Here is a 19,953-nt window from a genome sequence, read left to right as displayed (position 1 = left end):
CATCATTCCATGGATTTGGGGCTCAGAGTACAGCAAAGCCCAAAGGAGCCTCCCGCAGATGGAGTGGACAGGGGCACGCTGCCCTTGTGCTCCAGGGAAGGGCTGTCCCCACAGGATTCCAGGCTGTCTCAGTCTGTAAGGGCCTCTGTCACCAAGTACCACAACCTGAGTGGCATAACCAATGGACCATTCGTGTCCCACGGCTCTGGAAGCTACAAGTCCAAGATCAAGGTGTGGGCAGGGTTGCTTCCTTCGGAATGCTGGAAGGAAGAATCTGCTTCATGCCTCTCCCCTAGCCTCTGGTGGCTTTGCTTGTAGATGCATCACCCTGATCTCTGCTTTCTGCTTCCATGGAGTTGTGTGTGTGTGTGTGTCTGCATCCAAATTCCCCCTTTATAAGATAAAGTGCCCACCCTACTCCAGTGGGATCTCATCGTAGCGAATCACATCTGCAAAGGCCCAATTTCCAAATCAGGTCACATTGTGAGGTAGTGGGGATTAGGACTTCAACCTAAGAATGGGGGGGGTGGGGGAGACACAATTCAACTCTCGACACACAGGAGTGGTGCTCCCTGGAATTTGGGCAGCCTGGAGGTTCTGGCCATAGAAGAACGCTCCTTGTTAGTTGATTTTTTAGAGCCGGGCCAGCAGCAGGCTCTGAAATCACCATGGGGGTGGGGCGGGGGGGAGGGGGGATTTTGGTAGGGAGTTCTATGTGGGCCTCTGCTGGGGGTGGAGGCGTGCTTCACCTTTCTGTTCTCTGCCACCACAGGTTATATCGAAGCTGCTATCATTCCGGCGGGAGCTCGGAGGATTCGCGTGGTGGAGGATAAACCTGCCCACAGTTTTCTGGGTAAAACAAAAAGAATCTGACTCATGATTTATGTTCTGAGATTTGGATGATCAGGCTGATTATGTGGTCCAGCATCATTCTCCCAGGCCGTGGGTTTTATACTCGTATCCGAGGTATAACGATAGAAGTACTCACAGTGCACCATACGATCCTGTCCTATTTGGCTGAAGTGTAGCCACCCCCCAAGGTGGATGGGGAAAGCGGGGGATCAGTAGGAAGGAGGCAACAAATTGGGGTAGCGAAAGTCTCCCATAGTTACCCCGGGAGAACCCAGAGCAGCTTTAGCCCGCACAGCATGGACACATTGCCCAGCCGTTGATGGCTCTGGGGATGATTTCTTAGCTGGAAAAAATGAGTAATAGTCCTAGATCTAATGGGAGCACAAAAGAACACTGGTTTTCACTAAGTGCTGTGTACCCCAAATTCCTAGTGGCCAACTCTATTGACTTCAGGCACAAATGCCTGTGTCTTTCTATGGAAAGATGGGGTTCCATTCCAGATTGGTCTTCATTGCCTTCAACAGAACCATACGTTAAGCCCTAAGAATTATTCAATTGAACCCCTTCTTAGCCACCAAAGTCCCTCTGAGTGTATCCTAAGCGTAATGGCCAGTCTCTCCACTGGCCCTTGCAAAGGTCTGCCTGGTACGTGGGTTGAGCCCTAAGTGTTCTGTATGCTGCTATGGGGACGAGCAAGGTGCCTGACGATTGCCTCTACTCATAGTTCACTGGGTTGGGACATGCTGTGACCCGTGTCCTCCCGCCAGCCCTCCTCCTATGTTCTATCTTGGGTTAGATTTCAAATTGGAGGTGGCTGATCTCCTACCCAGGTACCCTTCTTCTGGGCTTCCTCCTATTATAATCTCCTCAGTCTGTATGGCAAGGTTCTGTTTGAGATTGACAAGAATATATAGGACATGATCTCTCTCTCTCTCTCTCTCTCTCTCTCTCTCTGGCTTCAAACTTAAGAATTAAGTAGTTTTGGCTGAAATGAAGTTATTCACAAAATGCTTTCATTTCACCTTTTATCACTGATTTTTTAAAAAAATTACATCTTTGTCCACATTCCTGCCTTCATAGATATGGAAGGATCTAAGTCTTTCTTTGAAATGGTCCCTGCTTGAGAAACTCAAAGTCTGGGGCACCTGGGTGGCTCAGTCGGTTATGCATCTGCCTTCAGCTTAGGTCATGATCTCTGGGTCCTGGGATCGGACCCCGGGTCAGGATCCCTGCTCACCAGAGGGTCTGCTTCTCCTTCTCCCTGAGTCTCTCCCCCTGCTCGTGCTTGCTCTCTCTCTCTCTCCCAAATAAATAAATAAAATCTTTGAAAAAAAGAAAGAAACTCAAAGTCTGACTAGACAGACATAAAACAAACCTGTAGTAGGCAAGTTTACAATGAAGACCACCATCCTATAAGAACCGTTTGCAGACACCGAGCTAATCCTCACATATGCACTTGGGGGAGAGGCAGGAGTGGGGCCGGGAGTTCTTGTTCCTGACTGCCCACACCAGGGCTCGCCAGTAAGCAGCCCCCTGGGGTCCCTACTGTGTCCCAAGCAGCCCTGTCCCCTCCTCTGCAGCTTTCTCTTCTGCCGTCCACCCCGCCTCCTTGAGGCCACTGCGTCTCCTGCTACCAGGGTAGGACCTTACCATCCCTTAGGTTGACACCCACATGGCTCTCATCAGCCTCCGTGGCTTTGCTACCCAACCCCCAGCATGGACGCTGTCCCAGTCTAGCCTGGCACCCTTGTCTGCAGTTGCCCCAGCTATCACTGCAGATGGAACGATGCTTATACATGCTTTCTAAAGTAGCCTTGTGGTACTTGTGCTCTTGGCAGCTTCTGCAGAGAGGTGGCCTTTTTTACTAAATTCCCAAAGAGCCCACCCCCTCTCTGCCCACCTGAGGAAACTGGGTCAACCTCACCAGCATTTGCTTTGGAAGCCCAGTCACCCAGTGTCACCCCCAAAAGTTACCCTTTCCGACTAGATACATCAGCCCTCACCTACCTGGGAGAGACATTTCTGCTCCCTGGGGGGCACCGGGCCTTGGTGGGTGGCAGACGTTGCCTTTGACATGATCTCACTATCCCAGGAGCTGGCACGGTTCCAAGGTCAACTGCTTGGTTCTTCCATCAGAGCACCAGCAGGTGCCCCAGCAAGCGAGTCCCTTGGCTTCCGGTCCGGGCTTCCCAGACTTCCCAGCACCATTCCTGCCCCTGACCCAGCCCCAGGTGGCCCTTGAAATTCGGAACATTATCTGTACTTTCCTGTGGCAAGATAAGGACAGAAGGATGTCAGAATCCTTTAGATTGCCCAACTTCTAATTCCTATAGTAAAAATGAACTTCTCCCTGGAACCCGTGTTAGGGCCACGTAACTAGTGAGTGTTGCCCGTGGGGGGCTGGCTCTCCCGTTGGTTCCTCTCGGCTCCTGTGGTCTGCATGAACATCAACCTTTGTGGCTCCCAGGCATTGAGCCCTGCCTTGCTTTGCAGACCTGACTCCTCACCACCCCCAAAAGCACTGCAAAGTATTGCTTTGCCTATTTCACTGAGGGCGAGACGGAGGCTCCAGGGGTTCATTCAGGAGCTTATCCAGACGCCTTGTATCATTGGGGTCTGCGGCCATTCACGAGCCTCCCAGAATTGCCCTGATATCAGCAGAGGGGGATGTCTTTTCACTGGAGAACATGTGTTGCATGTGCCCATTGCTTTTACTTCTTTGTGTGGACTTCAAGGAGGCAAATCTCCATCCCAAGGAGATTGGTTCGGTGTAACTTCCCCCAAAGCGCTGGACCTCCAAGGGAGCTTGGAGCCAGCTTTTGTCTTCTTATCTTAGTCCTACGTTTTAGTCCCAGGAGCCCAGGACCTGGTGTGTGAATGAGGGCAAATCCGAAGGTGGTCCACACTCGTCATGTTTCTAAAGTTAGTTCAAACAAGCCTTGTTTCCACTCGGGGCTGTGGGTGCTTTGGAAGTCAACCCAGTGTAACCTTGACTTACTCTCTCACATTTGCTGGGAGCCCTTCCTGAAGAATTTCTCCCCACCTACCTTCAGCCCACGCTGCCTGGCTCTCAGCTCCAAACCACCTGGCCCAGGGAATGCCGCTGCAGTTTGCATCCACAGCTCAGAACAGAGCTGGCAGCACTCGGAGTGGAAATAAAAGGAACTGACGGGATGCCAGGATTAGAAGTAGGTTGACTGTGGGTCAAGTCTTGCAGTGGAATCCAAGAGGGAGAAAGACAAAAAGAAGCCCAGCTTCTGCACAGCACCATGCAAGAGGAGAGCCTGCAGATGGGGTCGGACCTCTTCAGTCTGCCTCCAGCCAGCCGTAGGGAGGAGCTGTGCCCTCCCAGCAGGAATGTTCCCCCCTACCCCCCTCTGCTCCCCAGAATGGCTCAGGATCTTTTCTCACAGTGCCTGGACGTCCAGGGACGATGTGTAGATGTCCACAGGGAGAAAGAGGGGCCCGGGAGGGAAATGGACATTGGCCACGTGACCTCACGTTCTGGGTCATTCCTTGATGGAATGGTTTTGTTCTGCCACAGGAGCAAGAGAGCAAGAGAGAGCTCGTGCCCATCCTCGTCCCTGCAGAAGTCTCTCTAGCTGCTAGAGGCCCCTAAAGGCTTCTAAGCCAAATACACAAAAGCCAGCACTGTTCTATTTTGGACGGTGGCTTAAAACATCCAGCCTCTGACCCAGACAGAACCAGCAAGCAAAAATTTCCTCCCCAGCAAATCAAAACTTCAGACAGCACAGATCAAGTCACTCAGGATTTCCCTTTGTTGGTCACTTTATTATTTGCCAGTCAAATCAAAGCATGTGTAATCCTTTCAATAGCCCCTGTTGAATTTCTGGGCCTAAAAATCCTAATTTCAGATGCAAACCAACCTCAACCTGCTTACAGACACAGGGGACTTGCCTAGACCCTCCATGCCACAGGATTGAGAGGGACAGGAACTTGTAGGGCCTGAAACTTACTTAACTCTGGGGCCTTCTTTCAGAAAAAGAATGCAGCATTATGTACAAGGCCTTGGAAAGGGCTCTGGCAAGGGGCTGCCCCACCGGCTCTCGCAAACCCTGCTGAGGGAAGCTAGCCTTGGGGGGAGGCTGATGCAGATGAGCCAGGGGGTGATCTGTGTTCTCACCGTCTGGAGCTGACCTGGCCCCACAACATGGGCTTCTCATTGGACTCTACACCGAACCTATGTATTCGCTACTAATAATGATCTTGATGTTCCAAGAGATTCTCTGAGGCGGCTGTCCTGCCCTTCTGAAGGAATCTCAGATGCTAAATTCCCATCTTAACAGGAAGTCCCAGTGCCACCACTGGACCCCAGCACCTTGCAGATTTCTGACTCTTGCTGACTAGATTCCTCACCCAAAGTCAGTAGGTTTGAAGCGATTGCCGTGCTTCGTGGAATTGCTGAGTCCCTACGTTTCTCTCTGTGTTTTTCCTCCTGCCGCAAAATTCGTCAAGGATTGGCATCAAGATCAAACTGTCCCAAGGATGGGGTGCCAAGTGGCGGTTGTAAAGCCACGTTTGCGCCACCTGGCTGGCTCAGTTGGTAGAGCATGCAACTCTGGATCTCAGGGTTGTGAGTTCAAGCCCCAGGTTGGGTGTAGAGATTACTTAAAAGCCACGTTTGCAGTGCCTGGAAGCTTGCAGCTGCCGTGGAGGTGGGTTTATTCTTTCTAGGGCCATGAGAGCCCCGCCCACACCCCCAAAGCTGTGATAGTGTGAGACTTCCCCGAGTCAGCAGCTCCAGACCAGGCCTTGGAAAGCAAAGCCAGGTGCTTTCCGAACTCCTGGGGGCGCCTCAGCAGTGGTGTATGGCCTGGAGGAGCTCTGCATTCACTGGGGTCACACGGATGGTGGGAAATCTACTGTAAATCTAGGTTCTCGCTAGCAAGCTGGTTACCAGTGCTCCGCCGTCTGACGTGTTCTTCCCCCATTCGGCCACTGACCTTGTTCTGGCCTAACTGGCCAGCCACCGCCTGCCACTCTCACATCCCCTCCCCCTCTTCTGTGACCAATACCCGCTCATCCAAGCCACCCCAGACCCCCCTGCAGACCACCTCCTGCAGTGTCTCCTCCACCTGCCCCTCTCAGCACTTCCCCCTACCAACAGGCACGACCCTGCTCTGGTGATCGGAGGCTGGCATGCCCCAAGCCCCAGCTGGCTCTCCATCTGGCCCCTGGATCAGCCACAGCGGGTGCCTCTGCTGGCAGAAGCGGGGCTCCCCAGGCTGGCCCCCATACCTCTACGTGCTGTTTCTGCAGATGGTTTTATAATCGCCTCCAGGTGCACCCTCCTGGACTTTTTCCAGTCCTTCCCAGGCTTGACCCCCCCCCCCCCAGATGTTTGACTTTTGGCATGGAGGCATAGTAGCTTTCCCTGTATAATTCACTAAGTCACTTTACAGCGCCTTACACAAAGGGCCGAGGAAATGCACAAACAAGGCTCAGTAAGAAAGAGCCACCTCATCCTGGGCATTAGTGCCAGACGGGAGCAGAGGCTCAGGAGACAGTTTAAGGCCTCGACAGAGTAGGCCAGGTCTTCTAAATCTCAGGGTACAAAGCTTACACTGCTAAGGATCCTAGGGTGGTTTCTAGGAGTCCATACTAGTAATCTTCTTTCCCAAGTTGCCCTGCCCCTATCATGGTTAGTATTTAAAAACAAACAAACAAACAAACAAAAACCCAACCTTCAAAAGACACATGTGAAAGCCAAATGCAGTTCTCAGTTGCTGAGCACCAGCTTCAGGCACTGCTGGATCCAGGGGCTTAAAATGATATCATGGGAAACTGTCCCTCTCGACCCTGGCACCACTGTCCTCTCTCAGTTGACTTTAATCTGGGGGCCTCTTCCCATGCACTGGTAATCCAGATTTACTTTGAGTCTCTGGGCAATCCTGTGGAAAGAAAGCTGCTTCTTCCCAAAGAGAACGGAAGTCTTAGAACTGACTCTCACTGTCCAGGGTTGGGTGATGGGCCCATACCTGGAACTGAGATGAATTTGGGGTCAGTTAGAGGAAGAACATACCCCCAAAGGAAACTCTGGGCTGTTGTTACTTGAAGAAAGAGAAATAGATGCCAGGCAGCCAACACACTATTCACAACAGCCATAACATGAGAACAAGGTCAGGGCCCCAACTCTTAAACCCAAGGCCCCAGCCCAGGGCACTGAGTGGGAGAGTCAGCTGGTGCATGTGGGTGACCAGTGACAAGGAGAGCAGCCACCCCAGAGTGTGGGAAGTGGGTTCTAGGGGGTGGGCCAAGCATGGTGGTGGTCAGCATACAGCTCTAAAGAAACTCTGCCCATCTCTCTAACTCCAAGTTCCGGGTGGGGGAGGGGGTCTCAACATGCTCAAGGTCTCCCACCCCGATAACAAGAACAGTGAAACTTCTCTGTCCTTCTCCACCCTTTAGAGCCACTCCTCATCTCGCCTCCTTTTCCCAGCCAGACTTCTGGGGGGAAAAATTGCTTCCCCTCCCACTTGCTTCTCCACACAGAGCAGTGGCCTTAGGAAGAGCAATCATGGCCGCCCCGGGTGAGGATCCACAGTCCATGCCTGCCAGGCATGCCCAGGCCACCTCTTCTCCCTGCTCTTCTTGCAGTCTCACCTCAAGTGTACCTCTGCTTTTCTTCCAGAAAGTTTTCCCCATATGCCCCCGTCCCACACATACATATGCGGGCCCTGAACTCACCTCTGCCACAGAGCCTATGAAGCTGTGCTGTGTTTATCTGTTTTCTCACCTGTCTCCCTTCCAAATGTTGAGCTCGCTGAGGGCAGGAGCTGTGTCCTCATCATGCAGCTAGGAGGCCCTGACTGGCGGGGTGGGGGGAGGGGGAAGGAAGGGGGGCACATATCGGCCGCTCCCTGAGCTTCCCGGTCTGACTCGTTCTTCCTGAAACCATTCCTTGAGGACTCTGGCCCCTCACTGTGTCTGTCTGCCCCATCCCACCAGCCTGCACTGATTTCTGAAACCAAATTTACGTGTGCAAGAAACAATTTTCCAAACCTACAGAGAAGTAGAAAGAACAATCTGCGAGTTGTGTTATTTTTATAAGGGTATATAGAACATGAGACCCAGCAGCAGTTCGAGCCTGGAATGTGTTCTCTTGGAAAACAAGTAGGACACTTGTGCATTTTTGCATTTGTCATAAGACTCTAGATGGAGGCTATGACCTAAAGAATATGGGAATTTAAATTGCCAGAGTAGTGAGAGTGCTGAGCTTGGTGCATTTAGGTTCAGGTTGTCCACTCTTCATAGCTGTGTGACATTAGGCAGGTAACTTAACCTCTCTGTGCCCCCATTTCCTCATCTGTGAAAAGGGGAAAATAATGCTTTACCTTGGAGAGTTGTTGGGAAGAGTAAATGGGTAAAAGTACATATAGGGGCTAAATCCAAGAACATGCCCCTTGAAAGGTGGCTGGTAGGTTTTGGCTGAGGAAGGGACAAAGGAGCAGAGATTGTGAGTATCCTTACATTCTCACTTCCTTCTCATAGGAAGTTTCAGTAGCAGGTAGAATTTCTTGAAGGGAAATGTCCTTACATTCTCACTTCCTTCTCATAGGAAATTTCAGTAGCAGGTAGAATTTCTTGAAGGGAAATGTTCAATTCCAAGAGGTAGAGCCTTCCCTTTTCTAAGCCTTCCCTGGAGTCCTATAACCCTCCACCACTCACTCTGCACAACCACCCTGGATATGAAATCCCGACGAGAAGTCGCTCTACTGGAAAACAACCCTTCCTGCTTCTTTCCTAGTTTCTCTTGGCAGTTCCTAGAAGCAAGGAGTCGTGAGCATGCATCTCCTCCATGTGCCCCAGGACAGCCTGGCAGGGCGGGAGCAAGCACTGGGACCAAAATGTCCTAGAGACAGCCCAGCTGCTGGTGGCCTGACCAGGTCCAACCAGGTCCTGACCCAGCCTTGGGGTTCATGGATTCAGGGCTAACAGAAACCCCTTTTTGGTTTCAACTCTCATTATCCACAATCGGTACGAAATGCGGGTGTTTTATTTCTGGCCTCTGGGAGCCGAGAGGAAGGAATGGGGTGGAACCCGCTTTCGCTGATTGTGGACCGAGCAGGGTCCCAAAGCGATTGCGAGCACTGGGGGCATTGGGGCATGGGAGGGCTCCAGCTGCCCTTGCAGAGAGGGAGGCATTGCCCCCAGGGTGTCCTGGGAGTTTCATCATTTGAGTGACAGAAGACTTGTTGTCAACCTACTATCATCTGTGACCTTCTCCCAAATGCCAGAACCTCTTAGCTCTTGTCTTTCCTAAATAACAAAACGAAACAAAAAAAACACAGAATTTCACTGCAGAAGGGGACACAAGAAAGTCACGGTCAGCACTCAGATAATCAATACATGGCTTGCAGGGAAAAGCAGATTTTTGCTCTGGCCAATCAACAAAGTGTTGATTTTGTTTCTTCCAACACATTCCATACAGAGTGGAGGTGTGAGCCCGCAGAGCATGAACCCGAGGACCACTGAACCCTACCCTTGTGGCATTGTCCGAGCCCTACTGTCCCATCTGTGGTCGGCTCAGGTTCCCAGACTCTACCATTTAATAGAAGAGCAACTGTTTCTTGAAGGAGCCCCCACTTTACTAACATGGGGCTCTCAAATCCTTAAGAGAAGCTGGATTAGGCTATAACTGTAAAAAGCCCCAGGTAGGTAGCAGTCAAATGAATTGACGAGTTTTGCTAAAGCAGCAAACCCCTCTTTGTAGTGTTGGACATGTTAAGATAGAATTCATCCATCAGGCAGAAGACCCTCTACCCTGGAAGTTCAGTAAAATGTGATTGGGCTGCGCTTGTCTCCATCCCCTGGCATTCTATCTCAGAGGGTCCTGCGGGTCTTGAGCTGTTCGCCCCCTGTGAGCCAGGCTTCTGTTGTCAGCATCCAGAAAGCTCACCTTCTATCACTGTAGACCTCCCTCCCTTCCCCTGTAGAGGTGGAGAGGGAGATCTCCGATCCATCCCTCAGGACACTGAGATTCCCCTGAAACGGCAGACTGACGCCCCCTGATTCCATGATGTTCCCTTTTCTTTCTAGCTCTGAAAGATACCAATAAGAGATCCATCAACAGCGATTGGAAGATAGAGCTCCCCGGAGAGTACCAGATTGCAGGCACGACTGTGCGCTACGTTAGAAGGGGCCTGTGGGAGAAGATTTCTGCCAAGGGACCAACCAAGATACCACTGCATCTGATGGTAACTTGCCATGCTCTTGCCTTTGTCCCAAGCCTGAGGCTCCAAGGGATCTCGCCAGTTCCCTTCTTCCCGGGGGTGCTGGGGAGAGGAGCTCGCCTGGTTCCTGGTGGGTTTCCTGGCCACCTGCTGCTCAAGCCTCCCTCTCTCGTGGTCTTTTCTTATCTCATCCCTTTCGCCACATGCCTGAGAATTTTCCCTTCCCCAGACTTGGCCCTGGCTCTTCACTGGCAGAGCTCCCATCTTTCTCAAAAGGAACTGCCTCCGGGAAGGAAATACTGGGCCCTGTGACAGCCAGGGAGACTTGGCCCCATGGAGCAGACAGCCCCGCTCAGAGTCTCTGTTTTTATATCAGATGGCACAGGTCCGCCCCACAGTTGGTGTATCCACACTGGAAACTACCTTTTGGAAATGAACTGTCGACTCCGTTTCCAAACCAGCATCACTCAGATTTTCCAGACTCAGCTCTGCATCAGGCATTCGGGAACCAGGAGAGGGAGAACCGGGTTCTACTAGAAGGTTGACTCCCAGTGTAGTCTCATGGATCCCAGGCAGTCAGGCTGGGTTGGGGCTACCTTGTCTTACCTGTTGTCTCAAGGTGGGGAGAACCCCATGCGAACCACTTGAACATCAGTGAGGCGTCCTTCTAAGAGTACTAAAGATTTCAGAGAAAGGAAGCCCACTGTTTCCTTCTTAAGGTCCAGGAGTTCCCATGGCTCACTTCTGATTGCTCGGAATTATTGATTCCATGTCTCGTTCCAAAGCACGGGTTCCGTGGCCATTTGTGCGTCTATAACCAAAGCACATTTTGTCCTCTGTGCTTCCAGAGTCTCCGCTTGGAAATTTTGTTTTTCTCCGTTAATTTGTGGTCTCTGGCAACCTGCGGCCGTTCAAGGTTAGGTGACACCCAGAAGAGTCGCCGGCCACCTCTCTGGGAATCCCCTGAGGAGACCGCTCTGCCGGGACAGGCTCGCCCATGACAGCCCTGCCCCCGCCACACGATGAGAGAGCAGAGGGAACTGGTTTCCATGCCTGGCTTCAGCCATCCATAAACCTGTGACTGCCACACTCAGCCCACTAAATCCATGGCCAACGTAGCCCCGCACGTTTGATTTCTGGGATCCAAGGACCTGTCCCTAAGCCACCGCCCTGTGATGAGATTATGTCCTAATCTAAGGCATTAGAACAAATCCGCCTGTCCTGATTTAAAAGGGGTTACAAGAGGAAGCATAAGACAAGATAAAAAAAAAAAAAAGATCAAACCATGCAGCCATGTCACCTGTTAGCACGTGAATTGGCTTTCTCTAGCAAACCCTAGGATGGGTGTATTTCCCTCTCTTGCCCAAAGCTTTCCTAAACTGTGAGGGAATTGTCAGCCCATTAAAGCAAATGCACAGCCCGGATTCATTCAGACCATGCCTGATACACTCAACTCAGCCGAAGTCCCAGCCCTCTCTAATATTAATCACTTTTATCTCTTGAAATAATGATTAGTTCAAGTTTTTAAACCTAGAAATGAGAGGTGCCTCTCTGCCTCTACATAGGTGTCCATCATCCCCAAACTGGGGTGCGTACATCGCTTGCAGGGTCAGGAGCACCCGCAGAGCCACGGGAACCTGCATTTGAAACCAATTACACACTCACACACGCAAATTATACATGGCTGCAAAATTGCATGAAATTGGTTTCATATGGATTCTTGATGCACCAGTCTTATTCCCATACTGAGATAATAAAGATCTTTTAAAGAAGGTTTTTTGTTTTTTTTAAAACTGGAGGCATTTTTCCAAATGCATTACTGCAAGTCTGTTTCTTGGAGAAGTGGATGTTTATGCGGTCCAGGCTGCTCTTAGCACCTCACCCCCACCCTGCAACTCAAGCCCTTGGAGGGCTGAGAGATTCTCGGGGGCAGCATGGGGGCCTCCCCAGGTCAGGGCAGGTGGAACACACTCTTCCAGGCCTGGAAGTGAACTTGATCACAGCCTTGACCCCGGAGTGCCCAATGGTTCCAAGTCTAGCCTGAAGACCCATCACCTCCAGCCAGGCTCCCTCCAGAGGGCTTGTTTTGCACAATTACACATGGAAATATAATACTGGTAGAACATCTCTGTCCTTACAGGGCTTGTACACAGATTGCCAAACAAAGGGCAGACCCATCCATCTGCTCACTCACCAGGATTTCAGACCCAAGCGTCCCGAAGCGGCAGGTTGGCTCCCCACCCTCTCACTCTAGTTTTAAGCCTTGAGCCACACCCCTGCCACCCTGTGGGCATCACCATCTTAGCTCCCGTGGCAGCAAGAAGGCTCAGGCACCCCTGGACTCCTCAGCAGAAGTCCCCAAGATTCCTGTGCGGTGGGGTTGTGTTTGCCTGTGAGCCTGCCTTACATGTAGCAAGGGCTGGTCTTGGGGACTGAAGAGTGATGTTCATTTTCAAAGGAGTAGAGTAACCCTACCTGTTCAGATGCCTTTTTAGGTCAAAGCCACATATTTGTGTCTTTCTTGCCTGCAAGGGCATCTTCGTGGCTGAGTATGTGGGACGGGTTCTTTGCGCTGTGGGGAGCAGCTCTCCCTATAAAATGCCACCTGAGAGCCCACAAACTTGCTCCTCCCCAAAGTCCTCATCTAAACTGGTCCTTTCTCCAGTGGGAGAGAGAGCAGAGCTCCCTGCTGAGGGTCCGCATACACTCCTGCCCCTGAGTTGAGTCTCTGAGGAACCCGAGACTGAAATAAGGGAGCACCCCTAGAATGAACCCCTCTTGAAACCCAGAAAAGACCTGGTTACCCCAGTAGGGAGACGGCCACAGTGTGGCTTAGTTTGCAAATTCAGCAAGCCTGTGGGCTTCTGCTCCATTTCAAAACGACCTTTGATTTGTACTGCTGATCCAGGTGCTGTTATTTCATGACCAAAATTATGGAATCCATTACGAGTACACTGTTCCTGTCAACTACACTGCGGAAAATCAGAGTGAACCCGAAAAACCCCAGGACTCTTTGTTCATCTGGACCCACAGCGGCTGGGAAGGGTGCAGCGTGCAGTGTGGAGGAGGTGAGCAGCCGGAGTCGCGGGCCCTTTGGGTGTGGGGTCTTGCTGAAGGAAGGCACGAACTCGGGGCACCCTGTGGCCAGCACACAGGGCATGAGAAGGGCTGGCCATGTCACCTGTGTTTCCACGGGAACTTACCCACGTCCCACTGCAATTCTCTCTGCAAGACACTCACGCAGTCCTCCACACCCCTGTGCCCACGCAGCTGCTTTGCCTATGGCGCAGGGCCCTCGGACTCTGCCCTGAGTGGAGGTTTGGCCCCTGTACGGGTACATCACAGGTATGACAGGGGAGTGACCCAGAATACACCTTCACCTGTTCCGTTCAGTGGAGGGCCTCCAGATGTTCTTGCCCCCAAATTCTCTTTCCTCTTGGCCACAGCTACCCCACTACAGGATGCGGTGGAAAGAAAGAGTCCCAGAAGGCCAGAGAAACATTCCGAGCATGAGTCCTGGCTTTGTGATTTGCCGCCATATTTTAGCAAATGACTTACCCTGTCTATACTGAAATTTCCTCAACTCTAAAATAGAGTGATCTGCCCCTATGCCCACTGCAGGGAGGAGACTGCCACTCTAAAAATCTGTATCAGCACAAAGCACTGTATTTGTTACGGGGAGGTTTAGGGAGAGGAGGAGAAAGCCATTCTCAACTCTTAGCTAGAAGGCCTTTTGTAATTTTCACCCTGACAGGAAACAAAGCCAGGTCGTGGGAGGTGGGACACAGGGTGGGTGGGTTTTGGTGGACACAGAGTTAGGATGGAAGGTTCACCTGGACTCTGGAATGCCAATCCAGAGTGTGGCATGGCCCCACCAATACCCATTCCTGCGTGGTCGTTGACCACCAAGATGATGTCTGTCAGATACCCAATACGTGGAGGTTCGTTTACCATTCAAGCAACTTGTCCCATTTCTTATGGGTAAGAATTACAGCTCTAACATGATTGGGCCATCAGACATTGCCGGAGTCAACTGTGAATTCCCTCCCTCTCCTGCACATCTTGGCTCACTGTCCTCGCTGCTTGGACCCAGCCTGTTCCTAAAGCATCCCTGGCCGTTGGCATAGCCTCAGGATCCTCCATCAGCCCTGTCCCTATCCCGCTTTGCACTGCTCCCCTGTCCCTCAGCTGTGCCCATGGCCCTCCAACCTCCGAAAGCAGCACCTCCCATATCCCCGACTGCCAGACTTTTCCTCCTGGGCAACTTACAAACTAAGCATGTCCCAAAATGCAGCCATTAACAGTCTCCCCTCGGCTGGGGGGCTGGGGAGTGCTGTTCCACTGGTGTCACTGTTGGCCCAGTGGCATTCCTGTGTGACACCAATGACTCCCAGGTCGTCAGATGACACCCGATGACTCACCATTGTCAGACCTGCGGCCAAAGCTGAACTGTGGCTTGAGGTGGCCCCGTGCTTCTTACACGCACACAAGGCTGCAGCTGTGGCCAGTAAGAGCTGATGGTATCGTTCGGGACTCCACACTCTCGAGGCATCCCTAAAGGACAAATTCTCCAGGAGGCAGACTGAGCGAGGAATCTGGGGTCCAAAGAATTGTGCCTGACATCCTCTTAATCTTGGTATTGCCACACTTCCCAAATAATAATAAAAACAGAATATAGCTAATATGAAGTGTTAACCCCGACTAGGCTCTGTTCTAAACACTCTTTGTGTATCAATTAATTTTAACTGCCCCTGAAGAACCCTAAGGCACAGGGAGGTTAAGTGAACCAGCCTGGTTGAGGAAACTGAGGCACAGAATCATGGCGGCTAGCTGTTGATCCTGTGGTCATTATGCCGGTGATGAAACCAAGTTTGAAACCAGCCAGCCTGGCTCCAGAAGCCACCCTCTCTAGCTCCCAATCATCCACCTCCCTGGCAAAGTCATGACCAAGCAGCGTGTAGGGTGCTCTGGGGACACACAGAGAATGGCTACCCCCATCTAGGGTAACCAGTTAGTGAAGTCCCCAAATGCAGGGGATGCTGAGGACATGTAGCCTTTGGCCAGCTAAACAAATTCTCAGATTGGCTCTAGATTGCCCGTCTGGAGGAGGCAGGTCTGTGTGTCCTTCAGACCAACCTCCCTCCTTCTCACTGCTGTCCCGCGATTCTGGAGGGATTCTCTAATAAGTAGCTATGATCTCTGGTGAGGACTGATGTACAGGTATTTAATCAAGACCAGACCTCAATAGACTTTAAATATCAAAAGAACAGATAAAGAGATTGGCAATCTTTGTTGGAAATTAAAGACCCAAATCAGAACTTTGGCCTCCGTGAATCCCAAGCTGTCCAAGAACATAGCCAATCTGTGGTGTTGCCTTTTTCCAATCCTGTTCCAGAATCTTCCTCCTGCCCCATGCTGCCCCTGCCATGTCTTACACACCCTCATCCCTAACATTATGGCTCTTTCTCTCTAACAACCAATAAAGCATGATAACAGTCACTTCACATGACAGACTGGTCAAAAGATGCCCCCGAATGCTCCTCCATCTGCATCCGTGGATGGCCTTTCCAGGTGTGTGTAGCCACAAGCTTCTCAGTTCCCTGTGGTTTGGCTTCCAGGGGAACGCAGAACCATCGTGTCCTGCACGCGGATTGTTAATAAGACCACGACTCTGGTGAATGACAGTGACTGTCCTCAAGCAAGCCGCCCAGAGCCCCAGGTCCGAAGGTGCAACTCACATCCGTGCCAGTCGCGGTAAGGAGCTGTGTTCTCAAGCTTGGACCCTCCAGGGTCAGGGCAAAAACATCCATGCATGGGGCGGGGGGGAGGGGGGTTGGCGTGGAGGCAGTACGACTCTGCACCGTGTTCTGTTGTTGCTAAGTCATTTCTGCTTGCTCAAAATACTGAATTTCTGACTATGAAGTCAGAGCTCTGAAAAAATGTATAATCCTAGCTAGAAGGCATTTTTTAGCAGGCCCCTAAGAACATCTCATGGAGAACAAAATCATTGCATACTTTCAACTGATCTATGTTGGCTCCCCCAAGTTATTTTGTCTTGGAAAAAAAGGAAATCACAGGGTGTGAGCACCCATGAGTAAGTCACACAGGTTAGTGTTTGTGATGGGTCTCTTTAGGTGGCTGACACTTATACCAGTGAGTGTGGATCTTGGTGTTCATTCCGTAGCATCCGTCAGAACTTCTGATGGATTCCATGGCCATAATACTTCACGTGCTCTGAAGTGAATTTTCTTGGGCTGTCAACCGAGGTGAATCGTGTGAAATGTGCTCATCAGTTAAGCTTTCTTATTTCCGGTCATTTCAGTGAGACTTTGCATCGTAGTGTGGTTGGTAAAGTGTGTAATATCACCCCTGGCCTCCTATTCTGCTCTGGGTTGAGGTCATGGTTTTTGTTTTGTGGTTCTGTGCATGTTTTTCTTCTATAAAGAAGCTGGACTTTGGACATGGCAGTTCTTTAAGCTCAACTTGGGCCTCTTGCCTGGTGCAAAAGTTTCACAAAGCATGTGGCTTTCATGCCAACCCACTTTGCTTTGTCAAACTGGTCAAGTGTGCGAGTAAGAGAGGAAGAGAGGGAAGATAGGAGGGAAAGCAAGAGGTGAGACTTACTTCATTGGTTGTGTGTGGTCCTTAGCAAATTAAGAATGAAGGTGGGTGGGAGGGCAGGTGAAATGTGAAGGGGATTAAGAGGTATGAACTTCAAGTTACAAAATAAGTAAGTCGTGGAGATGAAAGAGACAGTATAGAGAATATAGTCAGTAAGATGGTAGCAGTGTTGTCTGGGGACAGAAAGGGAATATACTTATTGTGGGGAGCATTGGGTAATATATAAAAGTACGGAATCATTGTGTTGTACATGTGAAACTAATATAATGCTGTATATTAATTATACTTCAATTTAAACAAAAGAATGACATTCTACCCTAACCCTGAAGGCCATGAGGAACAACTCACTTTGGGAAGTCTTCTTGAGCATCTTGGCTCTGAGCAGCCATCCCACAGACTCATCAATTGATGACACACACCCAGGGTCAAAGAAGGAAGGCCTTGCCACTATGACAACCCAAAGATCCAACAGTCCACAGAGACAGCTCAGCTCTGTGACCAACTAGAAAGTAGGATAAGTAAATCTAGAAGAGGGGGTGTCAACATGGGCTCAAGAGCATGACTAAGCAAGAAAGATCTTAGGGATCCCTTCAAGAATCATATTTTAAGGAGCGCCTGGGTGGCTCAGTTGGTTAAGCGACTGCCTTCAGCTCAGGTCATGATCCTGGAATCCCTGGATCAAGTCCCGCATCGGGCTCCCTGCTCGGCAGGGAGTCTGCTTCTCCGTCTGACCCTCCCCCTTCTCATGTGCTCTCTCTCATTCTCTCTCTCTCTCAAATAAATAAATAAAATCTTTAAAAAAAAAAAAAAAAAAAGAATCATATTTTAAGATCATTTATGATTTCAAACTATTTTAGTGTCCAAAGATATCTTAAATTATGCACATAAACCAAATAACATAAAACATGAAATCAGAGTTGCTCTGATTGAATTGAGACACATATGTGATGTGGAAGAGTAGCCCAGCGCATTCTGCCCTCCCTCATATCACAGTAGGCCCAAGGAATGGACCAAGGAATAAAGTTTAAAAACTGTTAGGGACTCTGCTTTCCATAACGATGGGGTTGCTTTTATTGGACCAACCCTCAATATTCTTCACAATGATACTCTTAACTGTGCTGATCACATACCGTATTTGGTAGCCACTAGCTAGTCCAAATTGAGATGTGCTGTAAAAGTAAAAATATACACCTGATTTCAAAGACTTAGTATGGAAAGAGATTGTAAAATATCTTAGTAATTTTTAATACTGATTACATGTTGAAATAATTATACCTTGGACACACTGGGTCAAATGCAGCACATTATTACAATTAAATTCACCAGTTTCCTTTTATTTTTTTTATTTTTTATTTTTAAAGATTTTTTAAAAATTTATTCAACAGAGAGAGACAGTGAGAGAGGGAACACAAGCAGGGGGAGTGGGAGAGGGAGAAGTGGGCTTCCCGTGGAGCAGGGAGCCCGATGCGGGGCTTGATCCCAGGACCCTGGGATCATGACCTGAGCCAAAGGTAGACACTTAATGACTGAACCACCGAGGCACGCCTCCTTTTAATTTTTTGATATGGGTAGTAGAAAATTAAAATTACATATATGGCTGATGTCTTAATTCTATTGAACGGCACTGATATAGATTAACATAGCATTCACAATGTTCAGGATACAGTCCAAAATTACCAGACATAGAAAAAAAAATCAGAAAAATGTGATCCATACATTAATGACTCCAAGATTACACATATGTTGAGATTAGCAGACAAGAATTTTGAAGCAGCTATTATAATTGTGCTCAAAGACATAAGAAAAAATATAGTGACAATTAATGAACACATAGGAAATCTAAGCACAAAAAGGAGACACTCTTAAAATGAACCAAATTTTAGGACCAAGAAACACAGTATCTGAAATTTTTAAAAAAAAATCACTTTGAGGGGCGCCTGGGTGGCTCAGTTGGTTAAGCAACTGCCTTCGGCTCAGGTCATGATCCTGGAGTCCCTGGATCGAGTCCCGCATCGGGCTCCCTGTTCGGCGGGGAGTCTGCTTCTCCCTCTGACCATAACCCCTCTCATGTGCTCTCTCTCATTCTCTCTCTCTCTCTCAAATAAATAAATAAAATCTTTAAAAAAAAAATCACTTTGATGGGCCTAACAGCAGATGATGAAAAAAAGATCAACAAACTTGAAGGTAGAAGAATAGAAATTACCCAGTCTGGAAAACAGAAAGAAAAGATTGTTGACAATGACAGAGACTCAGTGATCTGTGGGATAATATCAGGCATTCTAACATAAGAGTAATTAGAGTCAGAGAAGGGGAGGAGGGGAAAAATAGAAAAGAAAATAATCAGAGACAATGACCAAACATGTCCCAGGTTTAGTGAAAGACAGAAGAGAGGTAATTAAGTTGCTTCTCTAGTATTTCAACTAGATTCCAGATTAATTCAAAACTCCATAACAAAGCTCTCTCACCATTACACCAATAGGCCAAAGCAGCACCTTTATGATTTTGCCACACAGATATTCTAGGAGGGGACTTAATTGTGCTATGAAACTCCACACAGAAAATCTAGTAGGAAAACACCTACAAAGAAGTCACATCACCCAGCATGAGTTAACAAAGGTACCTACCCTTTAAAACAGTGCTACAGAGCTACTCTAAGCTTGGATGAAGCACGAGTGTGTGTGTCTGGGTAGGCGTGGCTCCAGATTGCTCACAGAACATTCTGACAGACCACAGGCCTGCAGTCTTGCCATGGTTGAACGCAAGTATAAGCCAAACACACTTTAGACTAAAAGTAAGTTCAGAAGCACATGCTTAGTATCTCCTTAGAATAAGGGTCAGCAAACTTTTTCTGTAAAGAGCTAGATAATAACTATTTTGGGGTTTTACAGGCCACATATGGTTTCTGATGTCTGGTTTTCTTTGTTTTGTTTACAACCATTTTAAAAATGTAAAAACCATTTTTAACTCCTGGGTTATACAAAAACAGTCTACAGGCCAGACTTGGCCCGGGAGCAATAAGTTGCTGGCCCTGCCTTAGATTATTACTTACCCTTGCCTTGCCTTGCCCTCTGAGATGTTGGGACCACAACCTCGCATGAGCCCAAGCTCTGAAGATACTACCTCGGGAAATACACTTTCTTATACGAAGAAGGACATGTCATTTTGCTGAGTTACTCTGTGTTGCCCACTTGTTCAGTACTCTTTTTAAAAGCATCCAGCATGACCCTCAGCATACAGTACAACATCAGTAATTTCCTTCATCCAGCATGCACCTGTCAAGCACCTT

The 19,953-nt window shown here is 49.3% G+C and overlaps 1 protein-coding gene across 5 annotated transcripts in view; it reads left to right on the top strand.

The window, feature by feature from the left end:
• Positions 1-19,953, top strand: part of ADAMTS17 (ADAM metallopeptidase with thrombospondin type 1 motif 17) — a 348,978-nt gene that overhangs the window by 258,714 nt on the left and 70,311 nt on the right. For all 5 annotated transcript variants that reach the window (XM_078078954.1, XM_078078952.1, XM_078078953.1 and 2 more), the window contains 4 exons: positions 773-853; positions 9,913-10,070; positions 12,955-13,114; positions 15,665-15,800. In XM_078078954.1, the coding sequence (XP_077935080.1) occupies positions 773-853; positions 9,913-10,070; positions 12,955-13,114; positions 15,665-15,800 (535 nt within the window). The remainder of the gene's footprint in view (positions 1-772; positions 854-9,912; positions 10,071-12,954; positions 13,115-15,664; positions 15,801-19,953) is intronic.

This window comes from Halichoerus grypus, chromosome 8 (assembly GCF_964656455.1).
Source record: "Halichoerus grypus chromosome 8, mHalGry1.hap1.1, whole genome shotgun sequence".
Taxonomy (NCBI): Eukaryota; Metazoa; Chordata; class Mammalia; order Carnivora; family Phocidae; genus Halichoerus; species Halichoerus grypus.
This window is presented reverse-complemented; position numbering and strand designations above follow the sequence as displayed.